At 47.8% G+C, this 22,327-nt stretch overlaps 1 protein-coding gene across 17 annotated transcripts in view; it reads left to right on the top strand.

The window, feature by feature from the left end:
• The window catches only part of LOC148478344 (receptor-type tyrosine-protein phosphatase F-like), a 944,179-nt gene extending 922,177 nt beyond the window's left edge, over positions 1 to 22,002 (top strand). For 13 of the 17 annotated variants that reach the window (XM_088455649.1, XM_088455645.1, XM_088455652.1 and 10 more), the window contains 14 exons: positions 397 to 512; positions 2,318 to 2,350; positions 3,175 to 3,272; positions 3,359 to 3,482; positions 3,930 to 4,105; positions 5,157 to 5,276; positions 13,099 to 13,253; positions 14,888 to 15,173; positions 15,510 to 15,688; positions 15,875 to 16,001; positions 16,162 to 16,287; positions 16,488 to 16,642; positions 19,805 to 19,940; positions 20,468 to 22,002. In XM_088455649.1, the coding sequence (XP_088311775.1) occupies positions 397 to 512; positions 2,318 to 2,350; positions 3,175 to 3,272; positions 3,359 to 3,482; positions 3,930 to 4,105; positions 5,157 to 5,276; positions 13,099 to 13,253; positions 14,888 to 15,173; positions 15,510 to 15,688; positions 15,875 to 16,001; positions 16,162 to 16,287; positions 16,488 to 16,642; positions 19,805 to 19,940; positions 20,468 to 20,536 (1,900 nt within the window). In that variant the 3' untranslated portion in view covers positions 20,537 to 22,002. The remainder of the gene's footprint in view (positions 1 to 396; positions 513 to 2,317; positions 2,351 to 3,174; positions 3,273 to 3,358; positions 3,483 to 3,929; positions 4,106 to 5,156; positions 5,277 to 13,098; positions 13,254 to 14,887; positions 15,174 to 15,509; positions 15,689 to 15,874; positions 16,002 to 16,161; positions 16,288 to 16,487; positions 16,643 to 19,804; positions 19,941 to 20,467) is intronic. The other 4 variants (XM_088455647.1, XM_088455655.1, XM_088455651.1 and 1 more) reach the window with 1 other exon arrangement.
• The last annotated feature ends 325 nt before the right edge of the window (positions 22,003 to 22,327 follow it).

The following is a 22,327-nucleotide window of genomic DNA, read 5'->3' as shown; positions in this document are numbered from 1 at the left end:
GACCAATCATAAAGGATCTTTTGTTAAACCAGGAAAGCAAAGTGTCTGATTGGTTGCTGTGGTTCAGTGCGGCTACATGTAATGTTGGTCAATGTGTAAATATAATCCCTATTATGTTTCCAGTCCCTAAAGAGGAAGTTTGCCTGACCTGTAAAAATGGTCCCTCTTTTTGGTTTTAGTCCATTTGAATAAAAACGATTTGAACCCCCACATAGTGTCATCAAATGAAATGTCATAAATTGTGCCTGGAGGGTCTACAATATGCATGAAATATTAAACATTAGCTAAAGTTCTATCAGTGCATGGACACATATGTACTGTGCTTGTTTTTTTATTATTGTTTTGTCCTTTTCAGAGACGTGATTTCTAAAATCGATGGTTTGGTTTATTTTACAGGAAAAGGACAAACTCCCCCTCTAGTAAAGAGGACCAGACCCCGGGAGTGAAAGAGTCTCTCCTGGCACATTCCTCTGATCCCGTGGAGTTGAGGCGCCTGAACTACCAGACTCCAGGTACATGGCACCATCACCCCTCTACATCACCCCGTTCCTCCACGTTACTCTCCCCATCACCATCGCCTGTAGTAAGTACAGGGAGCGGGTTACAGTAGACAACTCCTAGCCCCCAGATGTTAGCTCCCATCAGCATTGCAGTGTAAGACAGCAGCTTACAGATACATGGATTCCATTAATGCTCCTCCACCCTCTTCCTTCCCCTTCTCCCTTGTAATTGAGTGCCAGCTTTCCTTTGCCAGTTACCTTCTGCGTGTGTGGCAGACGGGTGTAGAGATGATGACTCCCGGTGTAGACCAGCCGGTATTCCAACATTCTAAGATGCATAATATGAGGCTATTTGATGTATTTAGGAGATCACATGGCAGCTTAAGCTGTGCTGTAACCCATTAGAAAAGTTGTCATTCGCTTGTTCTAAACAATCTAAGAAGTGCTAAACTGATCCCAAATACCGTTTAATTCTTAGGGATCACACTGCAGTTTATCCCTAACCCACACATGCTCCAGATATTGGCACATTGACCCAATACTATCACCTGGCCCAAGGGTGATCGGCAGCCCCAAGACACTGCTCAAAATGTGACCATCAGAAATCATCAGTGCTATCCGCCAACCACAGGCCGAGGGTGATCCGGTAGTATGGTGCTGGGCTATCCAGCATTGCAGTACCGTTGTAGCTATTCCCAAACCCTGTTACTAAATAGGCTTTACATAACAGTAGCTCCTGGGACAGGTCACAGGTCTGCAGCCGACAGGACAGGAGGACGGTTTAGCGGATCAGAGAAAAACTCATTGAAAATTAGACTTAATTGTATGAAAGTTTTGCTTAAACCCTGAAAGTTTCAGGAAAAAACATTTCCTGGGCGACTTTCCATGGAGAAAGCATTTTCTGTGAGCACCAGACTTCCTATAGAGAAATGACTGGGAGACGGGCTAGAACTGGTGCAGAGGTGGTTGCTATCCCACTGCTCAACAAAGAGTAAATGACGTCCCCATATCTTACATTTTGTCATTATATGGAAACCTGTACATATGTATTATTGAGTGATGCAAGGCTTCCCTTACTGGATCATTAATAGACGTCTTCCATGTACAGGCTGTACAGCGAGACATAGTGGTACTCACCCTTCTTCCTGTCAGTGTGTTCTCCGTACAGCTAGCTCTCCGCTAAGTATAAATGTATCTTTATATCCCTGTTATTCTGGACATATTAGGTCTGTTTTCAAGTTCAGAGTAAATACAAATACAATTTTTCACCTTGACAAAATTCATGTTGCACTGCAAGAGGGAGCACTTGTAACCCCTGGGGGGCAGAAATAGAGTGCGGAAGGGGTGTCCTAGCTTGAGTCTACATTGCATCTGAGTGCTACACTAAAAGCAGGAGCTATTTTGCCTGCATGGAAATACAACGTTGCATTTGCCCCCCGTACATCACAACATGGTGCTTCCAGGTGCAGATTTGCACCCTGTAGCTGGATCTCTCCGTGAGACCCGCTGTCTGTACAGAGCAGAGCGTTGTGGGAGGAGTCAGCTTAGTAGCAACAGCCCTGTAAGAGGAGAAGGTCCCGGCTTTCCCCGGGATCGCTATGGGCTTAGGGGATGAGTACCAGGATCTTACCATGTACAGTTATTTTTCATGTATAAATCTACATCTGCCAATGTAAATACCAGGCTACAGGGGGCACAGTCACATTGACAGGGCCATCTATTATATCTAGTACTAGAACCACTATCAGACCCTTGGTCTCATCTCACCCGTCCCTCTAATTGCATTCTGTTCTTTGCTGCTTTTGTTTTCCCTGCAGGTTCCAGTGTCCCCAGTTACCCGAATATCTCAAGTTAGTTTGTCAACTTACTGTAACCATCTAGAGAAGTTACCACCCCCCTCATACCTTACCCATTACTGGCACTCGCTTTCCCTGTCATCCCCTTCACACCATGCCGCCCCCCTGCTCCTTACCTGGCCTCCATATTTGTCCATGTCTCTGCTGTCACTGGGGAAGTGGTAGTGTAGAGTTATCAGGACAGGTTGTAGAGCAGGGTCACGTCTTGTATGCGTACTTTGTGTGGCCGGAGCACAGATCACACCCCCCTCACAGACAGGGTTCTTCTTTTATATTAATCCCTGACCCCTTCTGTCCCTTTCTTCTGCCTGACTCAAGTCCTTGATGCATCTTACATTCAGAGTGAGTGGGAGAAGAAGTCGTCCTCCTTCTTCTCCCCTTATTCCCGCTCCACGGAACCTAACATGGCTTCTTCTAAAGTTACGTTGTTATGGTTTTGGCTCCTCTAAGGCTCCTCTGCCGACTCCCTTCATTCCATTTAAATCCCTGAATAATTAGATACCCTTCTGTTTCTCTCTCCTGTTAATGGTCTGTAGACCTTCTATCCAGTGTTCTCTCCCAGATTAATTTCCAAGGCATCCGTTTTATCTCAGTCCCCCTCACCCCATCTACCTCCAGCATCAGCGTCTGCTGTGCGGCTCCCTCTAATGCCGAGCATGTGTGACAGCGACATTCAGGCACATCGAGCCGCTTCCCACCGGAGTGTTGCAGCATGCTGTGTGTCTGTCCGTCTCGCTGCACTGTCCATCTTCACTGTCGGATTCAGGAAGGTTTGTGGGATTGCAGAGTCATTCACGGTTCTACTACTCTCGTCTCAGGTATGAGGGACCATCCCCCTATCCCGATCTCAGACCTCGCGGACAACATTGACCGCCTGAAGGCCAACGACGGGCTCAAGTTCTCCCAGGAATATGAGGTGGGATCCTGCGCGCATTCTAGGGTGGAGCTTACGGTCTGTCCATGTGAATTTTATTTAAAGGGATGTTTTTGTCTGTGTTTCAGTCTATTGACCCTGGTCAGCAGTTCACCTGGGAGAATTCAAACATGGAAGTGAATAAACCAAAGAACCGCTATGCAAATGTCATTGCGTATGACCATTCCCGCGCCATCCTGACGACTGTGGACGGTAAGATGCCCGTTGACCTGATCCCCTCACACGGACACATTGGGGGGGGGTATTCTGCATGAGAGGACGAATAGAATGGTCTTAAGAGTTGTACTTGTTTTGCTCTTCATATATTAGAACATTACATCACTTCCTCTTATCCGAATGATTAAGCAGTGACTTACCTACCGCCACTGTAAAGTCTCTCTTATAGACTATACATTATGGAACAATTCATATTAACACGGTAAAACGTTATCTTGTCTGAAGAGAATAGAGAGCCACCAATAAAGCCATCTAATGTATATTCTTTAAAGTTAGACTTTTTAATATCTTTAATAAAGACATAATTATAAGGTGTAAATTGTGCAATTTAAATTGTGTCATGTCCTCAGCTTTGGTAGATATATATGATGACCCTTATACAATTTAACTAACTCGTTTCATTGACTTTTCCTCTACACTCAGGTGTCCCTGGCAGCGATTACATCAATTCCAACTACATTGACGGGTACAGGAAACAGAACGCTTACATTGCCACGCAAGGCCCACTGCCCGAAACCCTCAGTGACTTTTGGCGCATGGTGTGGGAGCAGAGAACGACCACCATTGTTATGATGACCCGTCTGGAAGAGAAATCCAGGGTTAGATGCCAGATATGGGGGACACACATTGACTTGATTCCTTATTGCAGCAAATCATACTGCTAGTCCATAGCACGGCATCCTGGCTAAAGGATCACATTTTATTACTGTATACAGACACAATGAATAGCTTTACTATTTTATTTTCTATACATTGTGATGTGATGTATCCTATATAAAATAACTGCCTGCACATGCTGTAATGAGCACGAGGCATCAGGCAAGACTGCTGAACTAGCTCAATTGCAGAACGTGGGGCCTGTAGCCAACACTCACCCTTCAAGGGCAGTAGTCCTCCCACTCCCTGCACCCACAGCAATCAGAAAGCAAAGTGACGCCCAAATGGAGATTCGCACAATGTCGTAATATATCCCAAACTATCATATAACATCATGTACAATTATCTTTTAATTTATATGGTGCCACAGAGTGTCAGTAGCGCCGTACATGAAGAATTACAATATGCTAAAGAAACAATACGGTATGAGAGGGATTAAATGAGGGTACAGGAGCAACAATCAAATAGCAAAATACTTGTACAACAAAATGAGTTAGTAACAGCGGCACTCTGTGACCCTGTACGTGGGTCGGGCGGACAGAAAGGATCAGAGAAGCTGAGTGGGAGTGCACTGGAGACCAGGATAGTGCAGGGTGGGAGGGCCTGGCTTGTGAGAGCTTACAGTCTAAATGTACATAATATTAAGCATATACATTTGCTGAGATGAATCCAAGAGCAGGGACTAAGCTACACACCAGGACAATTACACTGAATTGCTGTTTGTAGACTCAGGAGACTGAAAGTGGCACATTTCAAATAAAACACCCTAATAGAAAGCGCCAGTCTACGTAGAAGTTTAGCGCCATGCATCGGTTCTTGATAGTGACAGCGGTCTTGCCTTGCCTACTAGTTTTCTGACCAATTATTTTGGATACTGTATGTGACACATTGTGTTGTGCTGGTATTGGGACGCAACTTATAACGATCCTTTCCATTAGACATGATCATCCAGCCTGACGTATGTGTATAACGGTCACCATGTCTGATTCACAGGTGAAGTGCGACCAGTACTGGCCGGGCCGCGGTGCCGAGACGTACGGAATGATCCAAGTCACCCTACTAGACACGGTAGAACTTGCCACATACACAGTGAGGACATTCGCCCTCTATAAGGTGAGCTTTCCTGCGCGGTGAGTGGCGGTAGTCTGCGCCTTTATGGTCTTCATACAGAGTTAGCAGCCCCCAGAGACGGAGATTGTATCTGCCCTTCCTCTGACACCCGCACAGAGAAAGAGATAAGACAGCACATTGCAATAGAAGGTAGACAAGCAAATTAAGAGTGTAATGTTTTAATTTAATTTCCAATTATAATATAATTTTACGGTGCACTGAGCTTAATGAGAGAAACAACAAATGCAGATAGTGATGTGGAGTGAGACCTGATTTTGGATACCTATTGCAGGAAAATGATGTCTGTTAGCTCACGGCAGGCCGCTGCCAGCAGCCCGGTAATGGCATTGTTGTATTGTAATTACCCATTCAGCACAACACAACCAATCAACTATTGTAACGGAGGTTTAAAGGATCATTAAACCCATAATGCAAGTCACCTTGTATGCAAGAACTTGTTATAACTTTATATGTTGATCTATAAATGCTTGGTTATAATATATATTTGGGGGAGAACCGTGACTTGCTCCTTTAATCATTTACTATTTTATACTGCATACGGTTATATGTAATGTTGTACAGCCACTCTAACCCTGCACTAAATAACCTCTTATCTAATTTGGGGATTGGGGCACAGGGGAACGAGGGGGGCTACTGTATTAGTCTCACCGTTCTTGTTCTAAGGTACAACTGCAACGCAGATGTAAATAAGATAAAGGTCATTTACAAAGCAAAAAGGCTCAAAGCCTCAGTGCAAATGGCCTTTTCTGATCTTGTGCACCCAGTAAGCGACAGGGCTTGCGGGTCTAGATGATGACATCTGTTGGTTGCCACGGCAGAACGGAAACGTTGGCGATCCTTGCAGGGCCGTTATGATTGTGATGGGATTATAGGATTGTGATAGCGAAAGTGGAGAGGGCACATTTATGAAGGGTTGGGGGGGGTACAGGATGTCATGCTATACGTGTAATATGAATATTTTGTGCCCCTTCCAGTTATAACAGACAGGATACTGCGCCGGTGGAGACCAATTCTGACCGATGCAATAAGTTAAACAATCAATACAAATTTATTATTAAAATATATATCACAATAAAAACAGAAAAATAAAAAATAAAGTAACATTAGAGCATACCTGGGTGTACAAACAAACAAAAAAATACATTACAATTGGAATAGTGTAAGATAACTCAAACTACAGATTTTCTACCTGCAGTTTGCAGAGGAAATGAACTAATTGGCACCACTGACCCAGTAGGTAGCAGTGGTTTAATTAAGCCATAAGCTATGGGCATATCCGAAGATAATAGTTAATTTCATTTGCCCAATTATTGAGTGAACTGCAATAGCGTCTGTGTGTGCATGTCATTTACTGATAGCAACAAGTGTAATTCCAGCTGCACTTCTGCAGAAAAGACACAATGTATCAGTATAGTCTGTTATGTCTAAAAGGTTCTGTATTCTCCACAGCAGCACCAGCTTAGTGATGGGCAACGCAAGCACTGCCGTAACAGGACGGGAGTTCTCTCTGTTCCCTGAAAGCATGACATCATGACGTCGCACCGAAGGGGCTGGGCCACTAGCATCGGGAAGTACTGCACTACCCAGAGTATCCCCAGGACGCTCTGGGTAGCTGTACAAGCTGGAGGTGCATGCCTGGATCATCCAAAGGACAGTCTGGGTGGCACTGTAGCAGTGGTACTGGCTGCGGCACCCTGCCTGCCCGATGCAGGGGCCATGGGACAGCGAGTGTGCCGCAAAGATCTCTGCGGTTTCACGCTCCCCTGGTTACTGCCCTGGACGCAAGGACCTTTAAGTCTCCACTTGCAGCTCCCAGCTCCTCCCTGCTTTGTTGTTATAGCCTGTTATGTTTGTTTAAAAAGCCTCCTGGTAATTTGTTACACACCGTTGTCTTTCAGTTTTTAAATATACTAATTTAACTTTCTATTGAGATTAAGGGTAAGTCTGGGTACACAGTAGGCGACCGACCAATATAATCTTTCACAACGCCCCTTTGGAGCGATATATATCGGGCAGGTGGTATACACTGCACTATACAGTGAACGACCGACCAATATAATCTTTCACCTGCACCATTCACCGGCAGCCAGGTCGCTCCATCGGGCGCGCATAGTGCATACACACTCGACAATCCGGACGATAAGTCTGCCTAATTTCTCATATGATCAGAGAAATCGTCTACAGTGTACCAGCATAATGTGCAGCCCTTTTAAAGATTAGAGGCCCTGAAGTGTATCAGGTTGCCTATGAATAAGCTAAATTGATCAATTTCTACTTCAGGGTCCATAGGGGGTCCACAGGGTTGACCTTGGGGTATAGCTGGATCTGGATCCACGGGCACCACGCAGTTAAAGCTTTGCTGCTCCCAGGATGCACTTGGGTCCGTCCTCCTCTATACCCCGCCCCGGCCACAGGCACCTCAGTTTTAGTTGGTGCCCGGCCGGAGTCGGGTCACCCTGTCGCAGTGGGGCTGCAGGAGCAGCCCCTAAGCTTTATTTTAAAAGAGAAATTTTTTATTTTTTTCTTCTTTTTTTACACTTTTAGAGCGGCAGCATCAGACTGTCCTTTAGGACGTCCACGCTGCCGCTCCTTCTCCCCGCTGGCGCCGCGATGCCAGTACAGCTCTGGGGATCGCGGCGGGACCCCAGAGCCTGTACTAGCCGGGCTCTGGGGACTCCCTTGACTGCTGCCGGACGCGACGGGGATCAGGTAAGCCGCGGGTCGCCGCGTGCGGCGGCCCGCGGATACTTCAATGCAGTCAGGAGCCTCCGGTCTCTGGGGACAGACCGGAGGCGCTAGCGGCGGCGGCGGGCTCCCCCTCAATTGAGGAATACCCCGCGTGTCCGCTAGACCACCAGGGTATCAGGCTGGTAGCGGGACCGGCAACCCGGGGGTTAATTGCTAGCCAGGGGAGGCAGCCTTCCCTGTCTAGCGGCTCCTCCCCTCAGCTCAGCGCGCCTTTCAACTAGGAGTCTGGCGTCGCTGAGCTGCTCTTATCTCTCGGCCACTCCTCCTCTGAGGTCTCCGGCGGCCATCTTTACTGGCACATCGCAGACTCCCAGGCGGTATCAAGTGGACCGGTCCCCCTGTGTACCTCTCCCCTGCTAAAGGACAGTGTACACAGCGCTATAGCCCTCCCAGACACTGAATCTGGGCGGTTGATTGTAGCGGAAGGTGCAGTGAGTACTAACTTTTCTGCATTGTATGTGACTATTGCTAGTGCTGCCTGTCTGTGACTTATTCTCCTTACTGTCAGCTTATAACTATCCCTTTCCTTCTCCTACGGCCCGGCAGGTGTGTGGGGGAAGGGCGTTTTTCTGAGACCCTCACATATATAAAACACGTATTTGTGGGGTCAGTCACATACTGTTGTGTGCTACACAGTACCATATCTGGGCTGTTGTTTCGCATACTGGTGAGTGCGCGGGTGTTAAAACCGTAATTCCTCTGGTGATACCTATTTCTTGTGTATTTACGGTATCATGTCGGATGAGGAGACTGAGCGCTCTGTGGCTCCTGTGCTATTTTCCTGCAGACGCTGTGCTGCTGGAGTTGATGGGGAGGACTTATCTCAGGATGGTCTGTGCGGGCGGTGCCAGCTGGTACCGGGCCCCTCCAACCCCCCTGTATCACAGGACCCTCCTTGGGCGATGTTTTCACAGGTGCTGGCGTCTATTGCGGACCGGTTATCGGTCCCATCAGCGGTCCCTTCTAGGGCGTTACCGCAGCCCACCATCCCCCATTCCCCGAGGGTTCCACAATTGTTGCGGTCTTCCCCCGGGGCCCAGACTGTGGGTCCTTACTCGGGACTGCCTGTGTATGTGCAGTCTTCCCCAGGGACGTGTCAGTCTGTAGTGCCTTTGCAGAGTGTTGCTCCGACGGCTCCTCCGCCTTGGGTGGATGTTCTATCCAGCTCCGTACAGAGTCTGGCGGCTTCATCCTCGGCGTTTCAGTCTATGTTGCAAGGTGATGTGCCACCAAGGGTGTCTAAACGTCCGGTTGTGAGTTCACTAGCTGCGCAGTTGTCGGACTCGGAAGTGTCCTCAGATGATGGAGAAATCCATGAGGACTCTGACTCTGATGTCATGGGGCAGGAGGTGGAAGCTAAGTCCTCCATTAATGTTCCAGCCTTAGTTAGGGCGGTGCGGGCTATCCTACATGTTGAGGATGATGCGCCGGCTCCTAGGTCGAAGTTTCCTAATTTTAAAAAGGCCAAGGTGACCTCAACTGTGTTCCCCCTGTCTGATCAATTATCGGAGCACAATACCACCACGGATGCCTGGGTTCGAGAAGTAGTCTCTCAGGGGTACGCCCTGTCTTTTCGGTTCAGGCCGCCCCACCAGTTTTTTTGTACGAGTCCTTCTCTGGACAAGACCAAAGCTGGTCAGATTCAGGTAGCTATAGAATCCTTGCTACAAGCAGGGGTCATTGTTCCCGTTCCGCAGTCTCAGCGCGGGACGGGGTACTATTCTACTCTGTTTCTGGTACAGAAACCCAATGGTTCTCATCGCCCTATCCTGAATTTGAAGTCTCTGTACAGATACCTCAGAGTTCCCAGGTTCAGGATGGAAACGTTACGTTCCATCATTCTGGCGATGGAACCCGGGGATTATATGGTCTCCCTCGATATCCAGGACGCCTATCTCCATGTGCCCATAGCACCGGCACATCAGCGGTATCTGAGGTTTGCTATCCTGAACCATCACTACCAATTTCGGGCGTTGCCTTTTGGCCTTTCCACGGCTCCGAGGGTGTTCACCAAGGTGATGGCGGTTATGGCTGCCCACCTTCGGGGTCAGGGTCTACGTCTGTTGCCGTACCTGGACGATCTTCTGCTGCTGGCGAGCTCCCCGGAGGTGCTTCTTCGACATCTCCACCTGACCATTGCTTGTCTTCAAGCACACGGGTGGTTGATAAACTGGAAGAAGTCCTCCCTGATTCCATCACAGCGGATGGTTCATTTGGGAGCCCTGCTGGATTCTCGTCAGCAGCGGATTTTCCTGACTCCAGAGAAGGTCTCCCTGCAGCTGCGGATACACAGTTGCCTGAGCAGTTGCCGCCTGTCGGTCCATTCAGCTATGAGAGTTCTGGGGTCCATGGTGTCGACATTCGACATGGTGGAATTTGCCGGCCCCTGCAGGGGCTGATTCTATCGGAATGGAACGGGTTACCTCACCGGATCCGCTCTCAGATGCTGGTGTTGTCCGCGGAGGTTCGGCAGTCTTTGGCTTGGTGGCTTCAGACGGTGCATCTGGTCGAGGGGCGCCCCTTTTGGATCCCGGACTGGGTCCTGCTCACGACGGATGCCAGTCTTCGGGGTTGGGGGGCAGTGACCGGCTCATTATCGCTTCAGGGTCGTTGGTCCGCGGAAGAAGCACTTCTCCCCATCAACATCTTGGAACTGCGGGCTGTGTACAGGGCCCTGCAGTCGTCCGGCCCCGCTCTTCACGGAAGGGCGGTTCAGGTGCAGTCCGACAACGCCACCACGGTGGCGTACATCAACCACCAAGGGGGAACTCGCAGTCGGGCAGCAATGTCGGAGGTGTCTCGCATTCTTGCTTGGGCGGAGTGTCACGTTCCAGCGATCTCGGCAGTCTTCATTCCCGGAGTCCTCAATTGGGAGGCGGACTTCCTCAGCCGTCACGATGTGCATCCCGGGGAATGGTCGCTTCACCCAGAGGTGTTTCAGCTACTCGTGGACAGGTGGGGGCTGCCGGAGCTGGACTTGATGGCCTCCCGTCACAATCACAAGTTGCCCGTTTACGGGTCAAGGACAAGAGACGCAGGCGCCTGTCTGGTAGACGCTCTGTCGGTGAAATGGACGTTTCACCTGGCGTATCTGTTTCCTCCGATATCCTTACTTCCTCGGGTTCTGCGGAAATTCAAGCAGGACGGCGGCACGCTCGTGCTGGTGGCTCCGGCGTGGCCCAGACGTCCTTGGTACTCCGATCTGAGGTGCCTCTCCATCGACGCTCCGTACCTTCTTCCTCAGCGTCGGGACCTGTTGTCTCAGGGGCCCTGCCTTTACCCGGATCTGGGTCGGCTGTCTTTGACGGCGTGGCTCTTGAGACAGCCGTCTTGAGGTCTAGGGGTTTCTCCAGTTCAGTGATTGGTACCATGCTTAGGGCACGCAAGCCTGCCTCCGCGCGGATTTACCACAGGGTGTGGCGCACTTATTTTCAGTGGTGTGAATCCAGAAACTATGATCCGCAGGTGTTCCGGGTTTCCAGAATCTTGGAATTTCTTCAATCGGGTTTGGACCTCGGCTTACGCCTGGCCTCTCTGAAGGTTCATGTGTCTGCTTTGTCCGTGTGGTTTCAGCGACGGATTGCTACACTGCCAGATGTTTACACCTTTTTCCAAGGTGTTCTCAGGATCCAGCCTCCCTTCGTGCCTCCGGTGGCTCCGTGGGACTTGACGGTGGTACTGAGGGTCTTGCAGGGTCCTCCTTTTGAGCCGCTTGAGTCGGTGGAGCTCAAGTGGCTGACGTTTAAGACCATTTTTCTCCTGGCAATTGCTTCGGCCAGGAGGGTTTCAGAATTGGGGGCGCTTTCCTGTCGCCCTCCTTTTCTGATTTTTCACCAGGACAGGGCAGTGCTCCGCACGCGTCCTGAGTTTTTGCCCAAAGTGGTTTCAAAGTTCCACATTAATCAGGAACTTGTTGTGCCAGCTTTTCAGTCACCTGATCTTTCGGCTGGTGAGGCTTCCTTGGATGTGGTCCGGGCACTTAGAATCTATGTGGACCGGACTGCTTCGGTTAGGAAGTCGGATTCTTTGTTTGTCCTCTTTGGTTTTCACAAGAGGGGTTGGCCTGCCAACAAGCAAACGATAGCCCGTTGGCTTCGTTCAGTTATTTGTGAGGCTTATGCGCAGGAGGGTTTACCTGTGCCAGCCTCTGTTAAGGCTCATTCCACTCGTTCTGTGGGTCCCTCTTGGGCTGCTAGACGTGGCGCCTCCGCTGTTCAGCTGTGTAAGGCGGCTACTTGGTCTTCAATTCAGACGTTTTTGAGGTTTTATGCGTTTGACACCTTCGCCTCTCAGGATGCATCCTTTGGGCGCCGGGTACTCCTTTCAGCACAGGAGCGTCCCCGCCCTTAGTTGAACTGCTTTGGGACATCCCCAAGGTCAACCCTGTGGACCCCCTATGGACCCTGAAGTAGAAAACAAGAGATATGGTAAGAACTTACCTTTGTTATCTCTGTTTCTACGAAGTCCATAGGGTCCACAGGGCGCCCGCCCTGACGCACCTGGCTTCAAATGGGCTGTGTGGCTGGTCACCGGTTTTCCGTCTCCCATTTCTGTGAGTATGGTTTCTTGTGTGTTCCAGTCTTCCTTCTCTCTGTTTAGTCTCCTCCTCCGGCCTTAGCTGCTTACCAACTGAGGTGCCTGTGGCCGGGGCGGGGTATAGAGGAGGACGGACCCAAGTGCATCCTGGGAGCAGCAAAGCTTTAACTGCGTGGTGCCCGTGGATCCAGATCCAGCTATACCCCAAGGTCAACCCCGTGGACCCTATGGACTTCGTAGAAACAGAGATAACAAAGGTAAGTTCTTACCATATCTCTTGTTTTTATTTTTAAAGCGCAATAAAAAGGCTGAATGTTGCAAAGCTCACAAATGAGAGTACTATCGGAGTTTTGCATAGGAAAATCCTTAAATTAAATGTATCATTATATCTTGGAATAAGCTCATTATAACCAGCACTGTATATACCATATAGGCTAACCAGGCATATACTTTGGGGCACTAAGAAATGCTTTCATGTTCATATGTGCCTAAAACGTGTGACGACCTCCTTTCCCTACAGAACGGATCCAGTGAAAAGCGCGAAATCCGACAGTTCCAGTTCATGGCATGGCCAGACCATGGCGTCCCAGAGTACCCCACGCCTATCCTGGCCTTCCTGCGCAGGGTGAAGGCCTGTAACCCCTCAGACGCGGGGCCGATGGTTGTACATTGCAGGTAAGAGGAACGGTATGAATACCTCTCCATGAGCAGGAGACACAGTCCTCATTCATTTCACTCTGCAACACACACACAGCTATTGTCCGGATATATGGGAAATGTTGACAGTTAAAATGTCAGCGGTACAATACCGATGTAGTGGAATGTATTTTAAAGCATGCTGTCTACAGTTATAATGCCGACACAGTAAAAATACTTTAAATAAATGCGTCAGCATTCTCCGTTGACATAATATTTAAGATTATTTTTTTCGACTCAACATCATTAACGTCGACGTAGTAACTATTGTCATGTGCCCACTGAAAATGTATTATACAGTATAGGAGCCCGACATGAACAAAAGAGCTCGATGAGACTATATTGCTGCATCTGCCACATCATAGAGCTCATTGGATAGAGAGACAGAACCAATCCGATCTCTGCTGCCATATATTACTGAGCTAATAGTATATATAAAGTGCTGTTTCTACTCACCCAAACGGTGCATGCAAAGGTAGCGTCTTATGGGAGCGTCGCTGGCGTTGATGTGACAATGGTTGTGTACACGGATGCACAGCCGCTCACACAGGAGGCCGTGTTTTTGATGGGGAAATCGCACCTACCATATGGATAGAGCGACTGATGCTGACCAATGGCGCGTCTAAAGAAGTGCTGGACGGAAATGCAGCGTCTTAAGACACAGCGAATGGGTGTCTCAGTCCTTGGCTATTGTGACGCAGGCTTGTACGCAAGGAAAGGGCTCTGTAGCGGCTTTAGCATACTGACACAGGCGCGTCTGCAGCCGAGGCCGCCTCTGCGTCCACCTCTGAATCAAGACCTTTATGCGCTAGGTGTTCTAGTTTAAAACAATGTCAGCCCTTGTGCGTCTATCATATTATTTCTACACAGTGTAAGGTGGTGAAAACAAGTAACATTGAAGCACAGAACTTATTTAGTAACATTGAAGCGCAGAACTTATTATGAAAACCTCCGCATGGAATCCTGCTTGTTAAACGGTTTTGGAAAGCATGCCGAAGCATGAACCACAAAGTATTTCTTTGGGGTTTATATAAAAAAAGATATTTCTATACCAATTTGCTAATGATTTATATTCTTGCCATTTCAATTTAAAAGAAAGCAAAATATGTTTTTTAGTCTTTTTGGTTAGACTTTGTGCCGTGTTAGACGGAGCGAATAGACTAATGGTCATTTCAGAAAATGCAAAGTATGTTTAAAAAAACATAATTAGTGATATTGATGTTGGAATGGGCTCAGCACAGGAGTGCGATTCATCAGCAGCCAAAGGGTTAAATGCAGCTTATGGATTATTAGCCCATTTTTTTCTCTAGAAAGTTTTTATACTTAGGCTCTATGGTTAGCTGCCTATAGCACATTGGGGCAGATGTATGAAGCTGTGGAAAGTGATAAAGTGCAGAGTGATAAATGACCAACCAATCCGCTCCCACCTGTCATTTTTCAAACACAGCCTGTAACATGACAGTTGTGAGCTGATTGGTTGGTCGTTTATCACTATGCACTTTATCACTTTCCAGAGCTTCATACATCTGCCCCATTATGTTTTCAATGTGTTGCCCCATTTAAAATGGTCAGCAATGTGTGCGTGTACTGATAGTGTCGCCCTCTCTTGGCAGCGCTGGTGTGGGCAGGACGGGATGTTTTATAGTGATCGACGCCATGCTGGAGAGAATAAAGCTGGAGAAGACGGTGGATATCTATGGTCATGTGACCTGCATGCGCTCACAGCGGAATTACATGGTGCAGACAGAGGACCAGTACATCTTCATCCATGAGGCGTTATTAGAAGCCGTGCTGTGCGGTAACACAGAAGTGCCAGCGCGCAGCCTGTTCGCACATATCCAGAAACTGTCTCAGGTTCCTCCGGGAGAGAGCGTCACCTCCATGGAGCTAGAGTTTAAGGTAGGCGCTCACTCTTGGCCAATGCAGAATCCTGAGCCTTAGTGAATGATTTGCAGTCTCCTAGGTAACAGGGAGGATGTGGCCAGTGATCTCAGTGCAATTTTTGAAGTGTAGTAGTAACATACTGTGTTTTTACCCTATAATAACCCACAGGCAGACTTGCAAAGGAAAGCACTGTTCCTGTAACAGAAATAGGTGCTTTTTGTTGTTTTTTATTTATTCATGTAAGGGTCTAAGGGGCTGCAGGCCAACGTAGCTTGAAAATATATGATGTAATACCCTTTTCTCCTCTTTAACTAATTGTTAACTTCATTTTTCTTTTCTGTAATGATTTAGCTTTTGGCCAACTCCAAAGCTCACACCTCACGATTCATCAGTGCCAACCTACCATGCAACAAGTTCAAGAACCGGCTGGTAAACATAATGCCGTACGAACTGAGCCGCGTGTGTCTTCAGCCTATCCGTGGTGTTGAGGGATCAGACTACATCAACGCAAGCTTTATTGATGGCTACAGGTAACATTCTAAGAGAGAGGGCATGATAATCAGAGGGGGGGGGGGGGGGGCAGACAATCGCACAGGCACATAGCATGGCAATCTTCCTCTGATCTGAAATTAATGCATACGGCATATTCATCACAGTCTGGTGGGCACATGGATCCCCTTGTTCTCATCTCCTCTTCTTGGGCCATTGTTTTCCAGGCAGCAGAAAGGGTACATTGCCACTCAGGGACCCCTGGCAGAGACCACTGAGGATTTCTGGCGCATGTTGTGGGAACATAATTCTACCATTGTGGTGATGCTGACCAAGCTGCGAGAGATGGGCCGGGTAAGGACGAGCTATGGATCCTGCAGTGCTGAGCTTTTGCTATGTATGAACAGCAGAGCTCTGCATTAGCCACAAGATGATTCTGGTATTTCTAGGTTCCTGTAGTGTATCAGGCCGCAATGATGTTCTGCACCAATAATCCTGTACGTTACTCTTATAGGAGAAATGTCACCAGTACTGGCCAGCGGAACGCTCGGCACGGTACCAGTACTTTGTGGTGGACCCCATGGCAGAGTATAACATGCCTCAATACATCCTGCGTGAGTTCAAAGTGACAGATGCACGGGTGAGTGTGCGCATACGTGTTATTCCCAGGTTACTAACACACAGACCTACATTCTCTACTGTCACATTCTCTCTATGGTCTCGCTGACTCTTCTCTCTGCTCCGTCTGGGTGTGACTCCTCCCTGGTGTGTGACTCCTCCCCTCTATCTGTGTGTCCCTGTCCTGCCTTGGCTGCTTCCATGACTCTTTCTGCTCCACAGGACGGACAGTCTCGGACAATCAGACAGTTCCAATTCACGGACTGGCCTGAGCAAGGAGTGCCAAAAACAGGAGAGGGCTTCATCGACTTCATCGGGCAGGTGCACAAAACGAAGGAACAGTTCGGGCAGGACGGACCGATAACTGTTCACTGCAGGTGCGGAGTTCGCGGATTCTGGGGTTATCCATCTAATGTAATGTGAATGAGAGACCCAGAGTATCACCAGGGTCATCTGTTGTTCCAGCATCTCTTTATCCTCGCTGTACTGGAATCACCAGTCACATGACCACACAGGAGAGTCACCAGTCACATGACCACACAGGAGAGTCACCAGTCACATGACCACACAGGAGAGTCACCAGTCACATGACCACACAGGAGAGTCACCAGTCACATGACCACACAGGAGAGTCACCAGTCACATGACCACACACGTGAGCAGGGGCTGGCTGACAACTTTTAGCCTGGGGGGCAAACACAAGCAAGTGGCCCCTACTTTTCTACCAGCACATTGTGGCGCTTGCCCCTGATAGGGTAACGCCATGTCCAGATGGCATTACTCTATAGTAGTCTATGGACTACTATTCCTTCTGGAGAGTGGTACTCCGGATCCGTCTCTGTTGGCCCATGAGAGCCGCACATGCACAGTGTGTGCCGAGGATCCAAACCAGAAAGCAGTGTGATCGTGTTACGCTATCACACTGCTTCCAGCCCAACCCCAGGGCAGGCTCTTAACGGAACCCATCTCCTGGCAAGAAGATTTTTGTAAATCTGCATAAAAATATTAATTAACATGCGAATTTGGGCGTAAAATATTTATCACATCTACATTAAAAATGCAGATTGTGATAAATAAGTCACCTAGTAACAGACCTGCCATCCTTAGGTTCAGTTTTGTGGCGCTGAACGCGAAGAGTAGATGTGTATGGGGCAGGAGGGTAGATGTGTATGGGAGAGGAGGTGTAGGGGGGGGGAAGAAGGTGGATTAGTAGTGGGGAGGAGGGTAAAAGTGTAGTGGGGAGGAGGGAGCATGTGTGGGGTGGCGGAAGGGGATTTGTAGGGGGAGGTGGAAAATGTGTAAGGGATGAGGGCAGATATGTAGTGGGGGAATGGAAGCAGCTAGACCTCCTTCCATAGATTGACCCCGACGTCATCAGCCAGTGTCCAACGTCATTCCCTACCATCCAAGTGGGCATAGAGGGGGGAAATAACCATGTGGCAAGCGTAGCGAGCCTGCGAAGGGTCAACTTAATTTTTTTTAGTGGACTGTGTGGGCAGGAAACTGCACTTCCGCCCTCACTGTACGTCACTTCCAGGTACAGTATCTGAAGGGGAAATAGTCTCTACCGTGGGGGAATAGATGTGACAGGGAAGAGATAGGATTGACGGGAAAGGGGGAGGTAAGAAGGGGATAATAGACAAGAAAGGAAAAGGAGGGACATTGACAGAAGGATGGAGAGGTAAGTGGGTGGAGGAGAAAGAAAAGGGGGCAGATGGGACAAGAGTAGTGGATAGATCCTCCTCCGTATATGTACCCCGACATCATCAGTTACTGTCAAACGTCATTCCCTACTATCCACGTGGACATAGAGGGGGAATATAATCCTGTGGTGAGCAAAGTGAGCCCACGAGGGGACAAGTATATATACATACATTATATTATATATATATATTACACACACGATAGATATACATACACATATTGTATATAAACAGGTACAGGTAGTGTGGGTGAATAAATAGGCACCTAGGTACTGTGAGCAGGGGGTTAGCTGTGAGGCAATCAGGTGTGAGGTGTATATGCATATAGACACACACACATATATATATATATATATATACACACACTTATATTTATATATATATATATATATACACATTTACATAATATATAAATATGCATATATATATATATTTTAAATGTGTGTATATATATATTATGTGTATGTGTGTGTATGTATATATATATATATATATATAATTATATAAACAAGTAAAGGCAGTGTGGGTGAATAAATAGGCTCCTACAGTAGGTGCAGTGAGCAGGGTTTTCGTGTGAGGCACTGAGGTGGGAGGTGAGTACACTGTGTCCCAGCAGTGTTGGGCAGCAATCACTCCTCCTCCCCCTCCCAGAGAGAGACACCGTTACCGGCACTGAGGATACTCCTCCGGACTAGGGGATGTAGCAACCACCAGTCCGACTACCGCTTGTGCCGCCCAGCCGCCGCTGCAGCTGTCCCCGGCGGTTCCTTCTAGCACCCGGAAGTGCCGCTATTCGGCGCAGAGGAAAGCTTCCGGCACACCTGTCCTGTAAGCGTACGCACAGCCGGCTGATGTGAGCCGACCAGACAGGCAGCCCGGCAGAGGACCGGCTAGCCCTAATGCTGCACAGTTGTACCGGCCCGAGGGGCAGATGGCACCCTGCCCCCCGGCCCAGCCCGCCGCTGCACGTGAGCCACCAGTCACGTAGTGGAGCGATATTTTTGATACTGCGCATGCGTTCCCGGTGGTCTCCGTCGCAGTTACTAATTCATGCCGATGTCTGATGTAGTGGAGCGATATTTTTGATACTGCGCATGCATTCCGGTGGTCTCCGACGCACTTACTAATTCAGGTGAAAAGTGTATTGAAAATGTAGCTAGAAATGCATGCAAACGTGGACATGTTATGGGAGCGTAGGTGAGACTGACTGCTTACACAGGCACTGGACCGCTCACATAGGTGCCCATACACGGGCTGAGAAACTGCACCTGCCATAGAGCTGGTGCACGTTTTGATGGTGGGGTCTAAGGACACAGCAATAGGTATTACTGCCTGTATGGACACTAAATTAGGGCGTCCAGTTCTTGCGCATCCGGCCGCACAGATGTACACAAGGAAAGAACTTTGTGGTAGCAGTTACATAAAGTCGCCGCTGCCTCTGGTGGGATCACGGCCCGCTGCCTCTGGTGGGATCACCGGTCGCTGCCTCTGGTGGGATCACTGGATGACAGGTTTTCTTAACAATTTACTCAGAGTCGGCCCCTCTGCCCGTGACTCAGAGTCGGCCCCTCTGCCCGTGACTCAGAGTCGGCCCCTCTGCCCGTGACTCAGAGTCGGCCCCTCTGCCCGTGACTCAGAGTCGGCCCCTCTGCCCGTGACTCAGAGTCGGCCCCTCTTTCTGGCAGTTACCCCACGAAGTAGGAATCCCTGTATAAGCTCTTAGGAGAAGTTCCAACCAGATCATTGTCTAGGCAGAGAGCTTCCTTGGATGACCTGTCATATGTGTGAATAGATGATGTTACATTACATGGAGGTAACTCTCTGTGTGTATTGCAGTGCTGGCGTGGGGCGCACTGGAGTCTTCATCACGCTCAGTATCGTGCTGGAACGCATGAGGTACGAAGGAGTGGTGGACATGTTCCAGACAGTGAAGACGCTGAGGACACAGCGACCAGCCATGGTACAGACAGAGGTGAGGAACTTGGTGTCGACCTGTAAATGCGCGCCATGCAGATCATCAGTGTTCCTGCAGAACTTCTTCATAGAAATCAGGAATAATGACTGAATTTGTGACCCCTCACCATCTGGTGACTTGCAAATAATGGGGTCTATCTACTAAGCCTTTGGATGGAGATAAGTGAACGGAGATAAAGTACCAACCAACCAGCTCCTAACTGATTGGTTGTGACTTTATCTCCAACCAAAGCTTAGTAAATAGACCCAAATATCTTACAGAACATTTTTTTTGTATTATTTGTATAATGCCCTCATGTCTGTAGGTGGAAAATGTCTGCTGAACCACAGCAACCGATTAGCAATTAGCTTTTTACCTGTCTAGTGTAAGTTAGGTATTGTAAGCAAACTTCTGATTGGATGCTAGGGCTTAAATCTAATTTTGCAATGAATTGCAGTTTATATATGACTGCTTCTGTTAGTAGACTATACTACTATATTATATGTGACTTTACGTTACCCTGACCCTTCCTTCTCATTGCGCAGGACCAGTATCAGCTGTGCTACAGAGCCGCGCTGGAGTACCTAGGCAGCTTTGACCACTATGCAACATAACTACCGCTTAACCCACTGGCTGAGCTGGGAGCGAAGCGTCCGGGGAATATGGCACCAGACATGACATCCTGTGCCGAGCCCTTATCCTTCAGGCGCTATTCCCACCTCATCGAGAAACACGATAAAGCTTTGCAAGACTTGCTTGGGATTTCAGCACAATTCATTCATTGTTCACTTCCATTCAGGTCTTGCTTTTCTGGCCCCTATCTATGGCACACAGGAAAGAAACGTGAAAATTCCTACCGGTTTTGTTTTTTAATTATTTTATTTTTTCCTATTATTTTTAATCACTTTTGTAGAGTTATTTTATTTTTTTTAAGTCTGGCGTTCCCCATGGGGAAGCCATTATCAGTTTACCTTTATTTTTATTGTTCTTTTAAACAATCAAGTGGAAAAGTAAACTAATTCCAATAGTGAAATCATGATTCCCACTGCGAGGACCTTTATGTGGTGCGCGCTGGGCTCTCCACCAGGCGTGGCCGTTCCTGGGAACCTGGGAAAAGCCCTTTATCACGCAGAGAAGCCAACGGCACGAGGATACCCCGAAGATTCCAGCGGATTATCCCAAAATGAAGAAACCACTCATGACGACTGGTCCGAGGACCTTTGTACTTGATGATGTACCTGTCATCTCATCGGAAGCGTCATCTCGTTGGGGCCAATGGAATTGTGTTGTAATTATCACTGACTTTAGCACAAGGGTTGGACAAAGAGGGACCAAGATAAAACAACATTGCCCAGTTTATATTTTTTACGTTATATACTCCTTTTAATTTTTTTTATTTTTTTACATTTTTTGTTTCTTTTGCAGCCCGCGACCATCTGGCGCCACTCGCCTGGTGCGAGACACACAAGGTTAGGGACTTAGGGGCGCCAAGGGTGTTGGACAAGAGAGTATATATTTGCTGAGTTGTAGAATGAAGAATTGAAGGATATATTTTATTTTTTCCCAAGTTATATTAGTTTAGGGGGGAAACTCAGAGTGATTAAGGTGCCACATAATTCCTTCTGTCTAGAAAGTAACATTTGTTATAATGTGCAGCTTTTCGGACATTTTACTAAACCAGGCAGGAAAGAAGTGTACTTATTAATGGTACTCTGTATTAATACAACTTGCTGATGCCACTGAGGACTGGTGTTCTAGTCCATGGGTACTGATCTAAGAAATAAAGGTGGTGGACAACTAATGAAATTGTATTACACTATGTATTCACTTGGAACCAATATGAACGCTGGCTCTCTAATGTTGGATAAGGAGATCATTTTTACCTTGTGTATACATTAGTGCTGTTAGGAGTTTGCTCCGTTGTATACAGTATGTTTTCTATTTGTTAATAAAAATGAGAAAAAAAAAACTATATTAAAAAAAAAAACCATACAAACTCAAAGTCTACTAATACAGCATCTTTGCCGGAAGAAAAAAAAATCTCGATGTTAATAAATTTGAATAATCAGGTTTCATACAATTTTGTCCAATGTTTTTGGTGTCCGCAATTGGGAGTGAAAGCCGTGTAGCGTTAAACCCATAATTGGCCCATATCCCGACTGTAAACTCGTGATCTATACTAGGACTGTCCCAGTCACAGTTCTCTATGTTCTAGTCATGCAGCTAGTGCAAGTTGATACGATGGTCGTATTCTAAGTCAAGGCAGAAAACCTCCAAAGAGTAGTTACTTAAAGAAACCAGTATTAATGTCAAAAGAGATCTAATTACTAATATGCTGCCCACAAGTGCTGGAATATTGATAGCGATGTGTACAAGGTGACCTGATATCCAGTTGTGTGTTATGC

Source organism: Taudactylus pleione, unplaced genomic scaffold (assembly GCF_031769625.1).
Source record: "Taudactylus pleione unplaced genomic scaffold, aTauple2 ptg000662l, whole genome shotgun sequence".
Taxonomy (NCBI): domain Eukaryota; kingdom Metazoa; phylum Chordata; class Amphibia; order Anura; family Myobatrachidae; genus Taudactylus; species Taudactylus pleione.
The sequence above is the reverse complement of the archived record's forward strand: the minus strand, read 5'-3'. Positions and strand labels throughout refer to the sequence as shown.